The 22306-nt window shown below is 41.5% G+C and overlaps 1 protein-coding gene across 3 annotated transcripts in view; it reads right to left on the bottom strand.

Moving 5' to 3' along the window:
• TBXT (T-box transcription factor T) overlaps positions 1–22306 on the bottom strand; it is a 115178-nt gene that overhangs the window by 31372 nt on the left and 61500 nt on the right. For all 3 annotated transcript variants that reach the window (XM_082475650.1, XM_082475649.1, XM_082475651.1), the window contains 2 exons: positions 3773–3856; positions 1322–1431 (listed from right to left, as the gene is read on the bottom strand). In XM_082475650.1, the coding sequence (XP_082331776.1) occupies positions 1322–1362 (41 nt within the window). In that variant the 5' untranslated portion in view covers positions 1363–1431; positions 3773–3856. The remainder of the gene's footprint in view (positions 1–1321; positions 1432–3772; positions 3857–22306) is intronic.

Raw genomic sequence — 22306 nt, 5'->3', positions numbered from 1 at the left:
GTGGTCTCGGGCTGCAGCCTGCTTAGGGTGCAGCTTCTGGGGAAGGGAAGAGGACCTTCAGTTTGAGCAAAGCTCTGACCCAAGGAACGGGGTCTCTGTGGAAACGCCCCTTCTCCCTGTTGCACATCCAGGAAGAGGTGAACACCTCTGGTGCAGCTCTGGAATTCTTTGTTGGGAAAGGCGGCAGTCTGAGCGTTGGCTGCCATCATCCTAATTCATCCTGATTCTGAGGAGGCCTTGCTCCCACTGGCTTTAAGGAGAAAAGGAAGTGTCTCCTCAGCTGCCTACAGCCGCATCCCCCCAGGCCCTCCCACCAGGCATCCCAGTGCTCTGCTTGCTTGCGGGGGTAGCTGGAGACAGCCGGGCTTCGGGCCGATGACCCCAGTTCCACTCCTGCAGCTCGCTCGGGGCGTGACCAGGCTCTGCCCTGTGTGCCCCTTGCACGCTGCGTCCTCGGGAGTGCGGTCTTAGGGCAGAGGGGGACCAGCGCCTACCTCCCCACTCAGGTGAGGAAGTGTGCACACACACGCATGGGGCCCCGGGGCAGACTGCCGGCAGCCCCACGCTAGCCCGGCCCTGACCAGGTCGGCTAGCACTCCAGCCCGAGTGTCCTTCCACGTCACAGCCCCTCCTGCGACACCAGACGCCGCGCCACGTGTGGGCGCCTGCGCTGTGGGACTCGGGGCCCCGGCAGGCGAGGCATTGCGGGGGTGGGGGGGGGATGACACAGAGGTTTTGAAAACTTCTCTCCTCAGTCTCTACGCCTCGCTGCCATTATCACAGTATGTCTTTTCAGTGTTTGCTTTTGTGTTCACCTTACCCACCAATCACGCAGTCGTGCACATGTAGACTTTGCACCCACCCCGTGCCCAGCTGGGGCGCCTTGTTCGCCGAGGGCTACACCCTCGAGCCCCTGATGCATTGGCTGAACTCAGCTCTATTCTGCTGGAATCTTGCCTGTTCGGTGGGAGCAACGCTGATTTTAGATCTGTATGAGTTAAGAGGTTTTAACAATTCGCAGTCCCAAGGGAACTGTTACATGATCCTCCAAGATAGCCATCCCTTTCTCTCCTCTCTACCCTCCCCCGCTACAGCCCCGGCGACCTCAAAGGACAGGGGTTACTTTTGTTTACTTTTCAGATTTACACTATGCTGGTTACTTTCTTATGGATTATTTATGACGCTTCTTTTACTGGGAAACAGTTCTGAAACCATATTGTGGAGTGACAGTTCTTTCATATACCTGTGAAAACACCATGAATATGACTGTGCAAAAGGTATTCAGAATAGGCATTCATGCATGTGTTAGAAAGGGACTTACCTCCTGGAGAACTCCATGTTAGCAAGGGAAGTAGAATACATCTGATGTAAGTGACCAAGATATCTTTTACTTCGAGAATCCTTCTCATCTGATTTACAGATAGTCGTGTTCTGAAAGAAATGTTCTATTTTTATTTTTTATGTTCATGTCTTACCTCCAAGGCTAGACTTTAAGACTGTCAAAATGGGCACTTACCCCTCTTTATATTTCTGATGCACAGATTCATGTATTACACACAGTGTGTACTGCATTGTTGTGACAGGGAAGGACCTTTGTCTTCTATTACAAGTTAATCACTAAAGGGATGTTGCCAGTAAGCTTAAATTATACATAATGGCCCATCTTTGGGAACCCTGCCTTGCAGGTCATGAGCATTAAGCTAAAATACCTTGTTTAGCTCACAGGAAACATTATGACCAGGCCCTTCTGTGAATGACTGCAGGAAGGAAGAAATTAACACATTCCCTCCTGAGGTGGGCCAGAACCAGGAAATGTTTGACTTTACTCCCTCCCCTCTTAGTATAAAAGAAGCCTGAATTCTAACTCAGGCAAGGTGGTTCTTTGGCACACGAGTCCACCACCTTCTCCGTCTGCTGGCTTCCTGAATAAAGTTGCTATTCCTTGTCCCAACAACTCATCTCTCGATTTATTGGCCTGTCGTGCAGAGCGGTGCGGTTTGGACTCGGTAACATTGTTTCTTATGATGAGTAAACCCAGCAGTTATTCTCCGTACTTTACATTTCTAATGCTTTTGGATGCATGTCAAAATATTCTTGGTATGCCATGAATACATAGACTTCTCTGCCTTGGCCTTCCAGTATAAATTAGTTGACAAGATAACACTGATGCCATTGGACAGCAGAAACATCTGACAGACAGCTAGATCCCCAGGCTAAGATTGGTATAAACAAAAAGATATTATTTAGCATAGCGTAATTAAGGGTGGTATCAAGTGCAGTATTTGAGACAATATTTTAAAAATCCAAAAATAATGATGTAAATTACATCACTGTAAGTGTAGAAGATGAGGAGAAATTTAAAAAAAAACAAAAACATAGAAATAGCTGGAAAGCTAAAGTAATCCCATGTGATAGAATTTCAGGTTAGAGAAAATTCCAAACAGATGAAAGTAAACCGAGAAACAAGTAGGACCAGGAAGGCAGAAGAACGGAAGGACTAAGAAATCAATGGCATAGTGTTGCATTTTCAAACCCTAAGACCTTGGTGAGGAAACTTTATGGATAACTCGGAACTCATTCTCATTCAGTGCTCCAAGGAAGGAGCTCTGTGACCATGAAACATCCTTTAATTTCATGTCTGCCGGATCGAATCAGCACCAGTGCTCACAGCCAGGTGCGTTGATTCAGGATTTCTCAAGTTTGTCTAATCATCACAGGAATTCACTGAGAAGCTTGAAAACAATACAGATTCCTGGGTCCCAACACAGACCAACTAAATCAGAGTCTTCAGGCAAAGGCCTAGAACTGCACGTTCTACCAGGGGCCCCCGGTGACCACTTTGATCCAGCACATTTGGGGGACACTCGTTCAGCCGAGGATGACTTAGGAAGAGAAACCGGAAATAAGGAAAGAGACGGGTCCATCTTTCAGACAGCCCCAGAGCATGTGCATACGACCTACCATTATACTCTTTGCTTAAAGAATGAGATTTAAAGCTAGACTATACTAGCGATAGAACAAGATTTGTTTTACACATGAAAGGCATTAGTAAGTGTCTGTGTGCGTTTCCAGTTTACTTGTCCCACTGGGGTGGTGGTATCTGGTCCCTAGATTTCTAGACATGTATATTCATGGCATTTTACAGTCTGAATGAGTCTCTAAGAAGATCATCTTCTCAAACTCCCTCATTTGACAGACAAGAGATGCACCTGCGTGCTTGTACGTTTGCACATCTGTGCATATAAAAGTACGTATTATAGGTGTGGGTCTTTGACCCTTTTCTGAGTTTGGGGGAATTCTGGAGCCTACACCCTTAACCTATAGCCTGTAAATGAATTAAACAGAGTCCAATGCTAGCTTTCATAATCCGTGACAGTAAGCCTTTGGAAGAAAGTTTGTTCATTTAATTCCACAAGTTTCAAGAATTCACATGCACCCTAAGCTCAAATATGGCTCAGGTTATCCTAACGTGACCTCGACATGCTTTTGGGAAACTGAGCCAATATATCTGTCTTCGAGGCTGAGGCTCCAGATCAGTAAAGATAGCCCCCTAGGAACACCTATAGGACGGGAACTTTGCTCAGCCCTCAGCCAGGCTTTGTGGGTATTCTCATGATAAAGAAAAGCATTCATCTGTGACCTTTCTTTTCTTCTTCTCCACTACCACCTCAGGCCTTCTCTCAGGCTGAACCAGCTGAATCCACATGGGGCCCAGTGTGGAAGGAGGGGGGGGGAGGGGGAAAGTGTGGAGGGGTCCACGCACACAACTCACCTTCTCTGGGCCTCGGGGTCACTTGTCTGCAGTGTCTCGCTGTTCACACTTTTCCCTCCACTCCGTAAGCCGAGAAAGAAGGCCCTTAGAGGGAAATGTGAGATATCTTTTTATAAATATCCTTCAGTGCCACAGTTTATTAACACTGTCAGCCGAGCTGTGTCCCTCCAATTTCCACCACAATTTACAAAGTGGGAAACTTGCCTCACCGTTTTGTACCAGGCCAAGGGGCAAGGTCCCCTGTGATTTAAGGCTAAGATTCCAAATGCAGCCCAGTGTGGCCAAGACCCAAATTTCAGTAATAACTTCTCATCCCCAGTTTTAAGATGTGTGCATCTTCTCTCTGGTTTGATGGTGCCGGAACCTATCTTTCTGGATTATGATGGCACTGCGTCTTATGCAGAATGACAGCGGCTGTGTTTGGTCTCTTGTTCTCTGGTTAAGTATGAATGCAATGTATCAGATCTATAACAGTACTGACGGTTTCCTGCTTATTTGTTTTGGTTCCTCTCATTGCTGGTTCTACAAGCATTCTGAGCACCAGGTACAGGCGCTTCACGGCCACCTGCCTGGTGTCGGTGTGGAGTCACTGCCAGGCCCAGCGGGTGGCCAGGACTCTCGCTTGGTGGCCTCACTGCTGGCTGCCCACCCAACACCTGTCACCCATTTTCTTCCTCACTAAGAGTACCCTGGTATTGCTCTGGGGTACAAGGTACCCAGATGAAGAAAACTTCAGAGTACACGAGATGCTCAGTGAAACTCTGGTTAGTTTTGGTCCTCTTGTGCTAACCCACTGTACCTGGGACTCAGGACCAGGTCAGCCTGTCCGGTCTTGCTCAGTCCCTTCCTTCTCAAACTGGCCCAAAGTCCCGGAGCCAAATGCATGCTCTGTCTAACCTTGGGATCAGTGTATTTGCCAGAAAGCATCTAGTCTCTCCCACCCCAGCAGGCCTATCTTTCCAGTCCTCCAAGCAAAACAAATGTAAAGGTTTTCAAATATTTTATTTCCTTGTTTTAGTCTAGAATTTTTTGATCTCAGCGTTTATAAACATTCTCAAATATGTCTAGATATTGCAATCTAGATCTTAGGTCACTTAACGTGCTTTCCCTTTATGACCTGTATTCATTTTCTCAACTCATTTTGAAATTTTGCCTGCACTGAAGGGGTCAAATCAGTCACCTCCATTTCCAGAAACTTGTTCTTGTTTACAAGTGTTTCATGGGCTTACCCACTTTAATCAGAGTACCATCCAAACCGCTGCCGTATCTGTCTGTATAAGAGCTTAGTTGGATTTCTTCCAATCTTCAGCCGCAGAGAACTTATTTGCCTACGGTTTCTGTCTCAAATGATTTCTAATTTACAACAAGCTTGTCAACTGGCTTATGAAGAGGATGCTTTCCCACAAGTTCTGCACATCTTAAACAATATCACTGGACCGTCCAAGGGAATCAAAAATGCCAAATTCTGTTGAACTGCTTTCTGTACTTGGACACACATACTGACTATTGATTATACTTGCAGTTAGCACTGTAGTTTTGTTTTCATTCTATCTTTACTAGTAATGCTAATATACTGAAGAAAAATAGAACTAAGGCTATTTTTATCTTGGAATCTATGATATCCCCAGGTAAAGTTGAGAGGGAATTATCTTTTTAACTCTAAGGTTTTTCTAACTGTTTATTTTGAAAAAATTTCAAACTTATGCAAGGGTACAAGAATCATACAATGAACTCCCATAAGTCCTTCAGCTAGATGTATCAATTGTAAACATACTCCACATTGTGACACATAAAATGCATGTTTTATGCCTCCCTTTCTCTCTCTTTACGTATGTTTTTATATGTATATATGTATGTACATATACATATAATTATACTATTATTATTATTAGTTCACCATTTAAGAGAAAGTTACAGACATAATGACCGTTTACTCCTAAATATTTCATCATATATTTCCCAATAAAAATGTCATTCTCTTATATAACCTCAGTAAAATGACCAAATTTAAGAATTGAATATTGCTATAATGCTATTATCTAATTTACATCCTAAATTTCACCAATTGCTCCAATACGCTGGTAAAGTTATAATGTTTTAAGGACATGTAGAAATTTAGTCAACATAGACAAGCGGATGTTAACTTACTTTTGAAAATGAATCTATTCAATATATTATAAAGATAAAAAAAATCTATGTGAGAAACAGATTCTATGGTGAGAAACAGACTCAATCAACAAGAATTATTTAAGTATTCAAAAAACTATTGGAAGGATCACTTTGGCAATACATATACTAAAACTGAAACAATGCAGAGAAGATTAGCATGGCCCCTGCACAAGATGATACACAAATTCTTGAGATGTTCAATATTTTTTTTCAGAAAGGAAAAGAAATGGTTGAGTGTTATGGACTGAATTATGTTCCCCCCAAGTCCTTATGTTGAAGTCTTAACCCTCAATGTAATATATTTGGAGATAGAGCCTTTTAAATAGTAAGTAAGGTTACATAAGGGTGGGGCCCTAACCCAATAGGACCAGTGCTCTTTTGGGAGGAGGAAGAGACACCAGGGGTGATCTCACACAAAGGAAGGACCATGTGAGGACCCAGGGAGAGGAAAGCCCTTTGTAAGCCAGGAAGAGATCTCTCACCAGGGACCCAACCATGCTGGCACTTTGATCTTGGACTTCCAGCCTCCAGAACTGTGAGAGATAAACTTCTGCGGTTTTAAGCCACCCCATCTGTGGAATTTTGCTATGGCAGCTCTAGCAGTTTAATTAACTGGGTAAAAATCGAGGTAAAAATCATAGACTATCCTTCTCATGAGATTCTTAAATTAGATTTGGTGGTTGAAGCAAACATTATAACACTTAACACTATCTGATGTAGTGCTCCATGTGTATAGAGGAAATACTTAAGACAATTTTATTTAAAAAGTAGAAAAGGGTTAAAGGTACCCAAATGGGAGTAAACATTCAATACTTCACTCAAAATGGTAAGATGTTGATATAAGGAGGCTATGATGAGTTACTTATATATGTTGTAATATCTAGAACAACCACTAAGGAAACTATATAGAATGATATGATCAAAAACATTATAAAATAAAAATGCTATTCTAAAATATGTGAGGTAATCCACAAGAAAGCAAGAAAAGGGAAACAGAGGAATGAGAAACAGAAGAAACAAAACAAAAATTGAAATGTCAGACATAAGCCCTAAGTTTCAATAATTGCTCTAAATGTAAAGGGTCTAAATACACCAATTAGACAACAGAGGGTGGCAGAATGGATAGAAACACACAACCCAAATATACACTGTCTTCACAAAACTCACTTCAAATGTAAGTACAAAAGTAGTTTGAAAGTAAAAGGATGAAAAAAGATATATAATGCAAAATCAAAAAAGGAATGGCTATATTATATCAGATTAAGTAGACTTCAGAGCAAAGGAAATCACTAGGGACAAAGAGAAACATTGCACAATGAGTAAAGAATCAATTCACCAAAAAGATATAGCAATCCTAAATATGTATGCACCAAACAACAGAACTTCAAAAGCATGAAGAAAACACTGAAAGAACTTAAAGAAGAAAAAGAGAAATCCACATTTACAGTTAGGGACTTCATGACCCCTCTGTTAGCAATTGATAGAACCTCTAAACAGAAAACCAGCAAGAATACAGAAGAACTGAGCAATGTCATAAAACAACATCACCCAAGAACAGCAGAATGCACATTCCTTTTAAGCACCCATGGAACATTCAACAAGACAGACCATATCCTGGATAATTTTTTTTAATTTAGCAAATTTAAAAAAACTGAAATCATACAGAGTTTGTTCTCTGATCATAATGGAGTCATAGTAGAAATCAATGACAGGTGGAGTCATGCTAGAAATTGATGACAGAAAGACAAAAGGAAAATCTTCAAACATGGAGAGTAGCCAACACTCCTAAATAATCCATGGGTCCAAGAGGAAGTCTAAAAGGAAATTTTAAAATAAATTGAACTGAATGAAAATGAAAGCACAACATATCAAAATTTGTGAGATGCAGCTAAGAGGGAAATTTATAGCACTAAATGCATACATAGAAAGGAAAAATCTCCAAATGATTTTCTAAGTTCTTACCTCAGAAAACTAGAAAAAGAAAAGCAAAAGAAACCCAAAGCAAGCAGAAGGAAGGCAATAATAAAGATAATAGTGTAACTCAATAAAATTGAAAATAGGAAAACAATAGAAAAAAATCAATGAAACAAAAGGCAGCTCTTTGAGAAATCTCAATAAAATCTGTAAGCCTCTAGCAATACTGACAAAAATAAAAAGACATAAATCACCACATCAGGAATGAAACAGGAAATATCATCACAGATCCTTCAGCCATCAAAATGATAGTAAGGGAATACTGTAAAATTTATACTCATAAATTTGACAATGTAGAAGAAATGGATCATTTCTCAAAACCCACAAAGTACCAAAACTCAGCCAAGATGAGAAAGATAACCTTAGTAACCTTAGAAGTCTTAAAACCATTAAAGAAATTGAATTTACAAATCCCCAGACCCAGATATTTTCACAAGATAATTTTATCTAACATTTAAGTGAGAATTAACACAAAATTTTATACAATCTCTTCCAGAAAATAGATGAGGAAGGAATGTTTGCCAACTCATTTTATGAGGTTAATATTATCCTGACAGCAAAAGCAGAGAAAGATATCCTCCCTCCAAAAAAATGTACAGAGCAATCTCTCTCATGAACATAGACTCAAAAATTCTTGACAGAATGTTAGCAAATCCAATCTAGCAATGTATAAAAAAATTAATATACCATGAAAGAGTAGAATTTCCAGATATGCAAAGCTGGTTCAACGTTCAAAAATCAGTCAACATAAACCACCATATCAATAGGCTAAGAAATCAATTGATACAGACAAAGGATTTGAACAAATTCTATACCCAGTGATATAAAATCTCTCAGCAAACTGGGAAGAGAGAGGAACTTCCTCAGCTTCATAGAGTATCTACAAAAAGCCCACAGCCAATATCACAATTAAAGGTTAAAGACTGAATTATTTTCCTTTAAGACTGGAAGTGAGGCAAGGATGTCTGTGCTCACCCCTCTTGTTCAACATGACACTGAATGTTCTAGCGCAACAAGAGGGGAAAATAAAAATATATAAAGCCATACACCTTTGTGGGGAAGAAATAAAGCTGTCTGTATTGTAGATGATACATGGTTGTCTATGTAGAACATCTCGAGCAATCTACCAAAAAACTTCCCAGAACTAATAAATGAGCTTAGTAAGATTACAGGACACAAGGTAAACACACAAAATTAATTGCATCGATATATCCTAAAAATGGACAAGTGAAAACAGAAGTCAAATATAGAAATCAACAAAATGTTGATATAAGAAACCAAAGAAGACGTAAATAGTTGGAGAGACTTGTCATGCTCATGTATCAGAAGTCAATTCTCCACAAACTGATCCATAGGTTTAATGGAATCTCTATCAAAAGTCCAGCAAAATTTCTGTAAACTTACACAAGTTTATTCTAAGATTTATACAGAAAGGGAGAGACCCTACAACAGTCCCCAAAAAAATGAAAAAGAAGAAGAAAGTGGGAGGAATCACTTTTCCCAATATTAGGGTTTACTCTATAGCTACAATTATCAAGACTATGATTGATATGGTATTGGTATGATATTGGTAAGGGTTAGACACACAGATGAATGAAACAGACTAGAGAATGAAATTATCAAACTGACAGAGGTGCAGAAGCAATTCAATAGAGGAGGAATAGCCTTTTCCACAAATAGTGCTGGAGCAAACTAATAGCTGTGGGCAAAAATATAAAATAAAATAAAATAAACCTTTCTCAAGAAAATATTAACAAATCAAATCCAACAGTGTATTTAAAAAGTATACACCCATGACCAAGTGTGATTTATCCCAAGTAAGCAAGGCTGGTTCAACATTCAAAAATCAATTAATACATCACATCGATAGATGAAACAGATGCCAAAAAATCATTTGAAAAAATCCAATAGCCATCATAATAAAAAGTCTCAGCAAACTGAGAATAGAAGGGAACTTCCTCATCAATAAAGAACATCAAAAAACCTACAGCTAACTTCATGCTTAGTGGTGAGAAACTAGATACTTTTCCCCTAAGAACGGGAACAAGGCAAGTATTTCCCCTCTCACCACTCCTAGCCAACACTGTATTGGAAGTTCTAGCTAATGCATTAAGGAAAGAAAAGGTATATAGGTTGAGAAGGAAGAAATAAATGTCTCTATTCATGCACAACCTGACTGTCTATGTAAAAAAATCCCAAGAATTGACCCCCAAAAATGCCTCGAATTAGATGATTATACCACGGCTATAGGATACAAGGTTAATATACAAAAGTCAGCTTCTGATATACCAGCAGTGAACAAATGGAATTTAAAGTTAAAAATACAATACATTAGCAATGAAAAAAGTACTTAGGGATAAATCTAACAAAATATGTACAAGATCTATATGAGGGAAACTACAAAACTGAGAAATCGAAGAAGATTTAAATAAATGGAGAGATATTTCACATTCATGGATAGGAAGACTCAATACTGTTAACACATCAGTTCTTCCCAACTTGATCTATAGATTCAATACAAAATCCCAATCAAAACCCTACCAAGTTATTTTGTGATTATCAACAAACTGATTCTAAAGTTTATATGAAAAGGCAAAGGACCCAGAGTAGCCAACACAATAGTGAAGGAGAAAAAGAAAGTCAGAGGGCTGACCCTACTCGACTTCCAGATTTACTGTAAAGCTACAAAAGTTAAGACAATGGGGTATTGGTGAATGAACAGACAAATGGATCAACGAACTAGAGTAAAGAGCCAGGACACAGACCCACTCAAATACAGGCAACTGATCATTGACAAAGGAGCAAAGGCTGTTCAACAGATAAAGAACAGTCTTTTCAAGAAATCATGCTGGAACAACTGAACATCCATGTGGGGAGAAAAATGTAGATTCAGACCTCAAACCTTTCACAAAAATTCAACTCAAAATGGATCATAGACCTAAAAGCGAAAGGCAAAACTACAAAACTTCTAGAAGAGAACGTCGGAGGAAATCTAGGTGACCTTGCTTTGGCAATGAGTTTTTGAGATACTACACTAAAAGCAACACAATCCTTGAAAGAAACAATGGACAAGCTGGACTTCATTAAAACTAAAGACTTCTGCTCTGTCAAAGTCACTGTTACGAGACTGAACAGACAAGTCAGAGGCTGGGAAGACATACTTGCAAAAACATATCTGAGCATTTGTATTGCACATATACGAAGAACACTTGAAACTCAACAATAAGAAAACAATACAATTAAAAACTGGGCCAAAGATCTTAAAAGACAACTCACCAAGGAAGATATACAGGTGGCAGATAAGCATATGAAAAGATGTTCCACATCATATGTCATCAGGGAAATGCAGAGTAAAACAACAATGAGATACCACTACACACCTGTGAGAATGGCCAGTGTCTGGAACACTGACAATTCCACATGCTGCCCAGGATCCATTCACTGCTGATGGGAGTGCAGAATGGTACAGCCGCTTTGGAAGACAGTTTCAGCTTCTTATGAACCTGAACATACTCTTACCGTATGATTTAGCAGCCATACTCCTTGGTATTCACTCAAAAGATTTGAAAACGTATGTCCACACAAAGACCTGCACACAGATGTTTATAGCAGCCAAAACTTGGAAGCAACCAAGATGCCCTTCAGTAGGTGAATGGATAAATAAAGTGTGGTCCATCCAGACAATGGAATGTGATTCAGCACTAAAAGAAATGAGCCATCAAGCCTTGAAAAGACATGAAGGAACCTTAAATGCATATTACTAAGTGAAAGAAGCCAATCTGAAAAGGCTACATACTGTATGATTTCAACTATAAGACAGGAGGAAAAAGGAAAAACAACGGAGCCAGTAAAATGATTACTAGTTGCCAAGGGCTGAGGAGTGGGAGGGACGAACAGGCAGAGCACAGGGGATTTTTAGGGCAGTGAAAATACTCTGTATGATACTCAAGTGGTAGATACAGGACATTACGCATTTGTCAAAACTCATAGAATATACATCACCAAGAGTGAACCCTGATGCAAACTATGGACTGCAGTTAAAAATAATAAAATGTGATAACTTTATCTTTGCTTTGAAGGATCTTGGCTAGACTTTTCTTTTTAACTCTAAAAGGTAGCAATCTAGCAGTCATTTGTCATCACAGAAAAGGTCAGCAAATTTCGAACACTTTCCCTGTGTAGGAGAAAGGTATGTAATTCATCAAACGTTGAAATCTCCCAAGTGCTCCGTTCAGAAGGAACCAGTAACCTCTGTGAGGTACAAGAGTGCCATGGCCAGGGCCCATGTCATGACACATGCCATTATAACAATCCTGACATATTCTATGTTTTATTTTTATAATCAGATTAATGATATCCTATATATCTTCGCCCATTTCTGGATTCCACTCATTCTGCGTGAGCTTACCTAGGAATGATGCAATGAATTGATTTCACGTATGACGCTGTATCTATAACCTTGCCCCAGACTCATTCTCTGTAACTCCTGTCAAAGCTGTCACTACATCAGCAATTGCATTTTCACTGATTTTCCATAATTTTTAAATTAGGAAGTTATTTACTCTTAAGAATATATCTTTATTGTATACACCCATGGGTGATATTCAAAGTGTTTCAAAACGGTATTGCACAGATACCTCAGAGTTCGACCAGAAGCTGGCTGTCCCTGGGGTTCAGCTGCTGGACTGTGGCCTGAATGGGGGACGTGGGAAATATTTCCTGGGAGCAGAGGTGGTTCACCAACCTGCAGAGAAGTATTTCGACGTGGTGTCACCTCCAATAGCCCAACAATACATTCAGACTGACCGTCCATGCTCTGGGTGGCCTCAGGGTACTTCACTGACCGGTATGAATTCTTTTTGGTAAAGAATTCCTCAAATCCCACTTTTGTCCCCAGAACTGTATAAACTCCAGGTCCCGCAATTCCTGGCCCGGCCCTGGCGCTGTGTGACCCACTGACACACGGGGCAGTCAGCTTGGGGTCAGCCTATATATTAAATGGGTTACATTTAATTCCTTTTTTATTTTTAGAAAAAAATTATGGATACACGTTTTCTCCCTCCCCTGAATGGGAAATTTTGAGCCGCCTACTTTGGAGGACACTTGACTCCCAGGCTTATGTTTCTGGGTTACGCTTCCGCTTGCCGGGGAGTGCTTACCTAAAAGGCAACCACGTTGGCTGGTGGCCAGGCCTCCCCGGGCCACCGCAGGGGACGCAAATCCACAGACCCTGCACGTGAAGTCACGGACAGTGATTTATTCTGCTCGTTCAGTGTGTAACGAACCTGTCATATCCGGGGAAGATGCCAAAGGAATACAAGTGTTCTGTGCTGTCGGGGTTTGCAAGCAGCTAGGGGGAGGAGACAGGGTGAGGAGAATGCCAGGTGGACCCTGGCAAAGGGAGATTTGTGTTCTCAGCGGGCAGCTGGACTGTTGGGGGAAAGGAAAGGTGGGAAACAGTGGAGAGGGTGTGGCTTCGGGTGGTCTTTGACGGGAACGCTTTGAACAGGTGAGGGAGAAAAAAGAAGAGTTAAGTGGTGGGAAAACCCTTAAAGCCTGGAATGTAAATGCCAAAGTCAGAGGGCGGAGGGTGAGACAAAGTTCGGGCCAGTGACACAAGAGGGTGGTCACCGACACCCTTCCAGGGATCCAACTTAGCCCAGCAGGCGGCTGGGCGGCACTGGGAGTGGTGGCCTGCCAGTGGAATCTTCCAGGTGGGAGGATGGGTGTGCGGCCTGGGGAAGGCCTGGGGAGGATTGGAGGCGGGGTGTGGTGCCAGCAGCGCCCCCGCCCCCGGGGAGGGCCCGAGTCAGGGCTGAGAGCTTCCCAACAGCAGAGTGAGACGTGCCCCATCCCTGCCCCGGCCCTTTACAGAAAGGTTTGCAGACCCTGCAAAAGAGAAACTGAAAGTTCCAGATCTTAGACTAACTGTCGACTCAAATTAACCAGTGAATCACTTCGACTTTTCTTCCTTAAAGTATGTTTTTCCTTCGAAAGGATACAGCTGAAATAGACACGACCGAGGGCCTGGGCCCTTTGGAGCTGGTTTCCGTAATCAGGCCGAGTAGATGAATGCGGTGGCAGCAGGCGGGGTGAAGGTGGCCATGGGGGTGGGATGCAATGCGGTCCGGGCGGCGCTTCCTGTTGTTCTAGCATTAACATACCTACCCGGGATCAAAGGGAGCCTGGCTTCCCCGAGCTCTCCACGGGGGAGAAAAAAGTCTAATATAATTAAAAATAAGCTGCAATTTGGTATCGTCTGCAACTGTGAGGCTTTGTTACTGAGGATGAAGGTTTATGGAGAGCAGTTGACTCAGTGCTAATTTAGGATACTCCTGCGACTTTTCTGTAGAAAATGTACTGTCTTTGTATCTGCTAAGACATTTTCTCAGCTTCGCTTATATCGAATGATCTAGAAATCATTTTGAAGGGAGATGCCGTTTCATTTCCCTCCACATCAGAGGCAGTTGGCCCAAAGCTGAATATTTCATTTACTAGGTAACATGATCCTGTTTGATTGACTAAAAGGACAGGAAAAAGGAAATATATGTGTAGAAGTGCGTCTTACATGTCAGACTCTGTTAGAGGCTTTATTACATTTCTCGTCCACTCTGATGAATATTCCATCAACGACTTATTGAGCGTTTGCTGAGACCGGTGCCAGCCACGGTGGGCCCACTGGCGAGTAACAGGATTCCTGTCCCCAGGGAGCCCAGAGGTCCTCAGGGGACACAGATGTTATTAACCAAACAGAAATACACCCGCAGCTGCAGCTGGGTGAGCAAAATGGGGACCCCACCCGAGAACCTAGAATAGCAGGGGGACGATGGGCAGGAGGAAGGGCTCCTCCAGGAATGAGGCCCGCCTGCGAAGGATGAGCGTGTTTTAAGGAGGCTGATGGAGGAGGAGGGAGCAGGAGGGAGAAGTGTGTACAAGGCTCCCTGGGAAGAGTTGTTGCGTCCACCTCGGGACCCAAAGGCCAGTGAGATGGGAGCTGAAGGCATGGGACCATCAAGATCAGGGTTTTCGTCTTTATCTTAAGAGCACTAGGACAGCACAGAAATATTTTGAAGAGGAGGCTGACATGATCTGGGGCGTGTTTTGAAGCCACTACCCTAATGAAAATCCACATAGCAAGGACAAGGGTGGATGCAGAGGCCATCGGTCTGGGTGCAGATGACAATGGCCAGGCCCAGCGTGGGATGCGGAGGTGGAGAGAAGGCTTGGACCTCAGCGACATTGAAGTTTGGGGTATAAAACACAAGTCTGCGGGTGGATTAGGTGTGGGGGGGGGGAAGAGAGTGAGGGGAGGGGCAGCCCCCAGGGTTCTGGCTCCATAACAGTCCCTTGGTGTTACCACACTGAACTATCAGGTGGACCCAGCAGTTCACCCTGTGGGCACAGGACCAGACGGGGGGGTGAGGGAAGTAACATCCAGTGCTCCCAGACCCTGGGGCACTGGGATCCCCCGCGGCTTCCCAGCGCCATGCTACACCCGCTTCATGAGCGCCCCGAAATTCCCTGAAACCCCACTGAACCCACCAACCAGGTTAGCCCACAGCGCTCTTTGAAATATACTAACAGGGACCAGGGCCACCTGAGCCAAGTGGCAGGACCTCCGTGTGTGACCACGTGGCTCTATCCACCGTCAAGGTGATAGTTATCAGGGGTCATCTGTATTTGTTTCCTACTGAAGCCAAGTGTAGTTATAATCAGAGTTTTATAATTTAATGAACTATTTACGTAATCTGGAAAAATATGACTGTGAGAGGGAATTATTTCTCAACAAAAAGAACCACCGTATTGACTGCTTTGGGAAGACATGATAACAGTAAAAGACCCCCAACGAACTGGGTCAAGCGAGAAAACTATATAAGAGTCTGAAAAGGATTCTGCAGTCAGGTTGGAAGCCAGGGGTGTTTAAGTAATCACATAACCAGAAATCTAAAATGTAGACAATGCACTGAAGTTGTTGGTGATGTGAGAAAACTCACAGGAAACTCATCAGCAGACCCAACCTCAAAGGAAAAGCCTTGGCCCCATCAAAAGTTGTTGAATGAACTATGCATACTTAGCTTTAAACATATTTACATTGAATGAGCCAAGAATAAACCAACTTTTAATATTAACTCACTACGAACCAATCCAGATGGCTCTATCGATTATTATATTCAGACCATGACTTTCTAGGTCTCCTCTACTTAATCAACCCAACTTGATGAATGCTATTTAAAACATAAGTTCCACATCCATAAAAGTAACCAGGGAGGATTCATTCTATGGGATACTGTAAGGTGCTCTCACAGGAATCAGTCAGACAGAATAGAAAGTATAGACAAAGCCCAAATGTCTTTGAAAGTGTCGTCTGTGGTAAAGATAGCATTCCAAAGAAGTTGGGAAAGAATGCATTATTAAACAAATGGTTTTAAGACAAAGGGCTAAATATTTTGGAAATATAATGTCAGATCAAATAAACGTAGAATATGGAATTATAAAACTACTACAAAATATGAATCATGGGGCTTCCCTGGTGGCACACAGGTTGAGAATCCGCCTACCAATGCAGGGGACACAGGTTCGAGCCCTGGTCCGGGAAGATCCCACATGCCGCACAGAGCAACTTAAGCCCATGTGCCACAAGTCAGTAGTCTAGAGCCTGTGCTCCTCAACAAGAGAAGCCACCGCAATGAGAAGCCCTCACACCGCAACGAAGAGTAGCCCCTGATCGCAACTAGAGAAAGCCTGCACGCAGCAACAAAGACTCAACGCAGCCAAAAAATAAAATAAATAAAAATTAAAAAAAATTTTTTTAAATGTGAATCATGGTTTTCACGCGTGGCTGCAAGGTGGAATTCCCTGGGCAGCTGGGTGGGTCCCAGGCATCCGTATTTCTTCAAGCTCAGAGGAATCCCCCCTGCAGCCAACGTGCAGAACCACAATATAGGTCAGTATTTATATAACATTTGCTTTGGGAAGATATACAGCATAAAGGAAAAAAGTGAAACTTTTAAATTACCTAAGAATTAAAACTATCTGTTGCTTCCATAAATTTAAAATATAGAAGCATTAAAAGGGAATTGACAAACTTGAAATTTTTGCAACTCTACGGCAGGCACAAGGTTAATATTCCAAGGAAGAGATCGTAGAAATCAGACCATCAATACACGCATATGTGTGCACCGCCCCAACTGATGATGATGAAAATGACCTATGAACGTGTATCAGTGCAATAATGCAAGTGTGTTCTATCTCACTGGTAATAAAAGAAATGCAAAACTAACCATTTTTTATTTGCAATATCAAAACGCCTCAGTGTTGGCCAAAGTGTGAAGATTGATGCTCTTCTACTGTCAAACAAGACAGTTTAGGCAGCAGTTCTTGTAGATACATCATGCACCTTAGCTCAGCAACACCATTTCTGAACCTGCATCTCATGGTGTTCTTATGTAATAATTTGTGCACAAAGCTTTTGTCCCCCACTGAGGCTTAGCTTCCCTTGGGAAGCATCCCCTGCACGATGCCCTGCACCCTCCGTACAGCCGTCCGAGTTGCTTCTCCATTTGGGAATTGTTCATTTGCTGGTCTTCTTTTGCAGGCAGTAGGCACCTAGGACACTAGCATGATGCTTTTTGTCTTTATGTCCACAGCCTAGGGCACAATTCCTGGATCACAGCAAGTGCTCATCACATGTTTAAGGAATCAATGACTCTGCAGAACTGTTGTGATAAATAACATAATAGTGATTCAACAAGCTTTCAACAACAAGGGGAGGGTAAGAAGGTTGTGATTGGAGCCCAGCTGCCTGGACTGCCCTGTGTGCTGTTTCTCGGATTGTATGGTGTCACACACTTACCAGCCAGCGCTGTCCCACAGAACTTTCCCTCCCCACTCTGCCTGGTACAATAGCCACTGGTCACTCAGGGCTGTTGAGCACTTGAGATGTGGCTGGTCAACTGTGGGACTAAATTTTTAATGTTACTTAATTGTATTAAATTTAAACTGTCACCCGTGACTAGTGGCTACGGTATCAGACAGAAGAGGTCAAGACCACTTGCCTTAATTTTTCGGAGTCCCAGGGTGTTAAGGGATTGGTTTGAAGTCTAACAACTACGTAGTAAGAGACTGAGCTCTTCAGTGATGGAATTGTGAGGACCCATGGATGGGTCTCTAAGTTAATTTCCACCCTACAAAGAGGGATGCAAGTATTTATGTTCCTTTTAATAGTTTTGAAGAACAAGTAAGAGAACTGTGAGGGTTTTTTGGTTCTCTCTAAACATTATGCTGGCCTGGAAACAGCCTTTTATAATGACGCTAATTCTTATTTTAGAACTGAACATCAAAGAGTCTAAATTTTGGTCCATTTTGCCTACATTTCATTAAACAGAAAGTTAAGAGCATTGTTAAAATGAATGAAGTGACATCCGGAAATCACAAAGCTACCAAATATAAGGTATGTTATGCAATTTGAAAGGAATCTTTTATGCTTTTCTCACGTGCATGGTTCAAACTGGAGACTCAAACCCCACAATCCAGCAAGGTCTTCCCAAGATCAGTGCTATGGGATTCACACACACACACACACACACACACACACACACACCCTCCGGGACATTCCATGTTAAACTGTATAAAAGTGACAGAACAACGAAAATTCCAGACTGCTTTCTTAAACAAAGAGAGAAAAATACTGAAAGCAAAGTAGAAAGGAAAAGCATTAAAGGGAAATTAAAATTGAGATGTGAAAAAAGAGGAAAACATAGCGCCATAATTTCAATTCACTTTCTTAGCGTTTTTCCTTTAAAGGACAAAAGCCTGAAGGCCCAATGCAGAGTAAACACGTGGGAAAGATGAGGGGGCTCAGGGATGGCTTGTACCCTTTAACCTTAAACTTGAATCCAGAGAGCTCTCTGTATACGTGTGGGTGTGTGTTTTCAGCGCACCATCCTTTAATATACACCTCAGCCAAAATTCCTCACTTCTCATTTGCTCCTTACAGACGTTGTCTCCGAAATGAAGGCCACTCAGCTCTGGAATTAAAAGACTGAGAACCACGAAGCCCCTAAGTGTTGGGAGGAAGTGGATCTTTCCTTGTAAAGTTAGCCGATAGTTGCTCTCAACATACCTGGGACACCAATTTAAAAAGGAAAAAGGAAGTGGTCAAAGTCATGCTTTTTTGTAAACTTCAAAGGTTATCTCTCCCTCCCCCTCTTTACATTTTACTGTCTGGTGAGCTGACTTGTCTGCAGCTGTTGGCAGAGACTGTGTTCCGTGGCGTCAAACCTGCCTCCTCACGGCCCATAAAATTACAGCAGGGAACCAGGACCGGCAGGTGTGGGAGGCCGAGGCCAGGATGCCCCTTAATGATTCCCCTGACACCCCATGCTGAGCTGCGGGAGAGGAACTGGGGAGGACGGAGCTTCCCTGCCTGGGAGCCGTGCCAGCTCAGCTCAGTTCCCCAGCAAGGCTGTTAGCTCCTAAAACGATTCCCAAAATGTCCATGCTCCATGTGCTGGGGCATGGGGGGAGCCAAAGTCTCATGACCCCCTCAGACCCTTAAGCCTGCGTGACTTCCCAGAAGAAAGCTTCAGCGCGACTCACATCCACCAAAACTCAGGCCACAGAAGGAGGGAAGTGGACGGAAGCCAAATTAACTCTGACATTTATAACCCAAGTTTAAAAAACGTCTTAAACAGCATCAAGTACCATAACAAAATGCTTCTAAAATCTACAAGACCAGGTTCTTTTACTTCCTTAAATTGGGAGAGATGAATAAACATCATATGTGTTTTCAAAGATGGCAGATCTCTGCTGGTATTTAATAGTAAGAATGTAAAAAAAGAATGTATATATATGTATAACTGAATCACTTTGCTGTACAGCAGAAATTAACACATTGTAAGTCAACTAGACTTAAAAAAATGTTTTTAAATAGTAAGAATGTAATACATTTTGCCCTCTTCCTTTTCTTTTAGCGATAGAAGAAATTAATAATTATACACTACGTGTTAGTCAATTGTAATCAAACTTTGCATTAGTCAATTGTAATCAAACTTTGCAAACCCCTAGCTCATTATGCCTTATGGCTTAGTGCCAATATTTTTTTTAAGAAAGGGGGAAAAAGAGAAAATAAATTTATTTAAAGCAATCTTAAATTGTTCATATAGTGTTTATTTGACAGATTGAGAAATACATACTTTTTTAAAGAAATGGAGAAGTGGTTGCAGCATTTTTGCAAAAAAAAAAAAGGAGAATGGAAAGAAGAAGGACCATCTTGGAGAGAGTCTAGAAGTCCAGAGCAAGGGGTCTGCAGCATTTATTAAGCCCCCACTGTGTGCTGAGTAGTGAGTACTTTGCCACTTTGAGGGGAGGAATGAAGGAAAAAAGAAGCATGAAAGAAATAAGAGAAAGAATGAGTCCTGGTTTTGCCCTCAGAGACACTACTTTTTAATCAGAGGTACCCAACAAATAAACACAAAATAGACTTAAACACGCTTTAAAAATCAGCAGCCAAGAATTTATCTTATACCTTTAAATTATTTTCACTCTCTAATATTGTGTTTGCACTACACATAACTATTGCTCATAGAGGTAATAAATAGTTCTGATAAATTGTATCTGTTGGGTTCCATACCTTAAATTTTACAGAAAGCTGGTAGGGTTGGGATGCGGCGACCCAAGAAAATATTTCTATTAAGGCTGATTGTAAAAATAACCCATCTCTCAGAATTGAAGTCACCCTTTCAATACTGTAGGATTAGATGAAAATAAGAAATGCTATTATATGGCAAGTATTTTCTGAAAACCTACCATGTATCAGGCATTGGATTAGGATCTTAGCATATAAGGATAAACGTAATAGAGCCTGTGGTTTAGACAGAAGAACGCAATATCATAAAGAAGGTGGCTTTGGTACTTATAGATTCCAAAAGATGCGTGACATATTTCAATTCATTCTTCTACAATTTAAGCCCAGAAAGGAGAATCGCCAAGTTAACATACTAGATCAGAGGTCTGCCAACTATAGCCTGTGGGCTAAGTTTGTGGTTTTTAGATTGTTAAAGGGTTTTTGAAAGAAAGAAAAGAGAGCAAGAAAGAAAGAAAGAGAGAGAGAGAAAGAAAGAGAGAGAGAGAGAGAGAGAGAGAAAGGAAGGAAGAAAGAAAGAAAGAAAAAAAGAGAGAAAGAGAGAAAGAAAGAAAGAAAGGTACCACAGAGATGAACGTGGCCTGCCAAATCTAAGATGACTGCCATCTGTCCTTTCCAGAAAATGTTGGCCTCGATTAGAAGAACATCAAGAAGAAAGGCCATGCTTCTCCAGCTTATCATCTTCCTGTTCTTAGAGTTCTCAGGGTTTCAGATATTTGAGTGCTAATATAGGTTATTTTTAAATTTATCTGAATTCCTGGTTTACCATTGATTATTTCACATTTTTCTTAATGAAGGCATCAGTACATTAATCATTTTAACAGTATTCAAATGCTGTTGATTTCTGAAAGGTCTTTCTGGCCACTCCACCATGCTACCTCTTATAACCCAGACATTTTACCAGCTTAAAATAAATACATATATTGAATAATCTGCATTTTTAAGAACCGTGATATCTAATTGCAGTTAAACCACAAAGATTGTTTCATCTGGGGACAAAACTACTTTTCAGATATAATTGAAGACAAGTCTTTATTTAATCACTAAATTATGCCTGTGCTCCCTAATAAAATACATGGTTTAAGCAAAATCTCAGACATTGTTGATTTCTACCAGGAGTAAACAGTGAGGCCATTTAGATTTCCACGGATAAATTTACATGCTGTCCTCTTCAGCACTCTTTTTCAGTTGGTAAACTACTCATATGGTAAAGTTGGAATTTTTAGAATTTCTACTTTATGCATTTTCTATTACTTTTAAGCATACTTTAATATTTATATACTTGGGAGTGAAGAGGAATTTATACATTTTGCGATATTAAGGCAAAACAAATCAGCCTGGATTTCTTTATGCATATGTAGAGCATCTACATAGAAAACAAATCAAATTAGAAGAAAGTTTATTTGGGACTTTCCTCATTTTATTGATGACACGTTTGCTCAATATAAACATAACAAAACGTGTTTTCCTGGAAGTAGGCAGAATAAAAGTTTGATCCTTGATCTAAATGGAGGGTATGGTTAGTTCCTAAAGCCAATGACTCCATTTGGCTTATGCTTGTTTGAGGTAATTAATGCCATTTGTACTACCCAGGGCTGCAGCCACATTTCACAGCCGGCCGGACCCAACATGGACAGGCACTGAGTTATAGATGACAACTTACCTGCGGGGCGAGCAGGGTCTGATTAAGTACACATTGCCTGCCACAATTAGGCAACTGCATGTAAAATTCCCAACTGAAGCTGTAA

This window comes from Balaenoptera physalus, assembly GCF_965194825.1.
Source record: "Balaenoptera physalus genome assembly, chromosome: 9".
Classification (NCBI taxonomy): Eukaryota; Metazoa; Chordata; class Mammalia; order Artiodactyla; family Balaenopteridae; genus Balaenoptera; species Balaenoptera physalus.
Note: the sequence above shows the minus strand (reverse complement) of the source record. Positions and strands in the feature narration are given on the sequence as shown.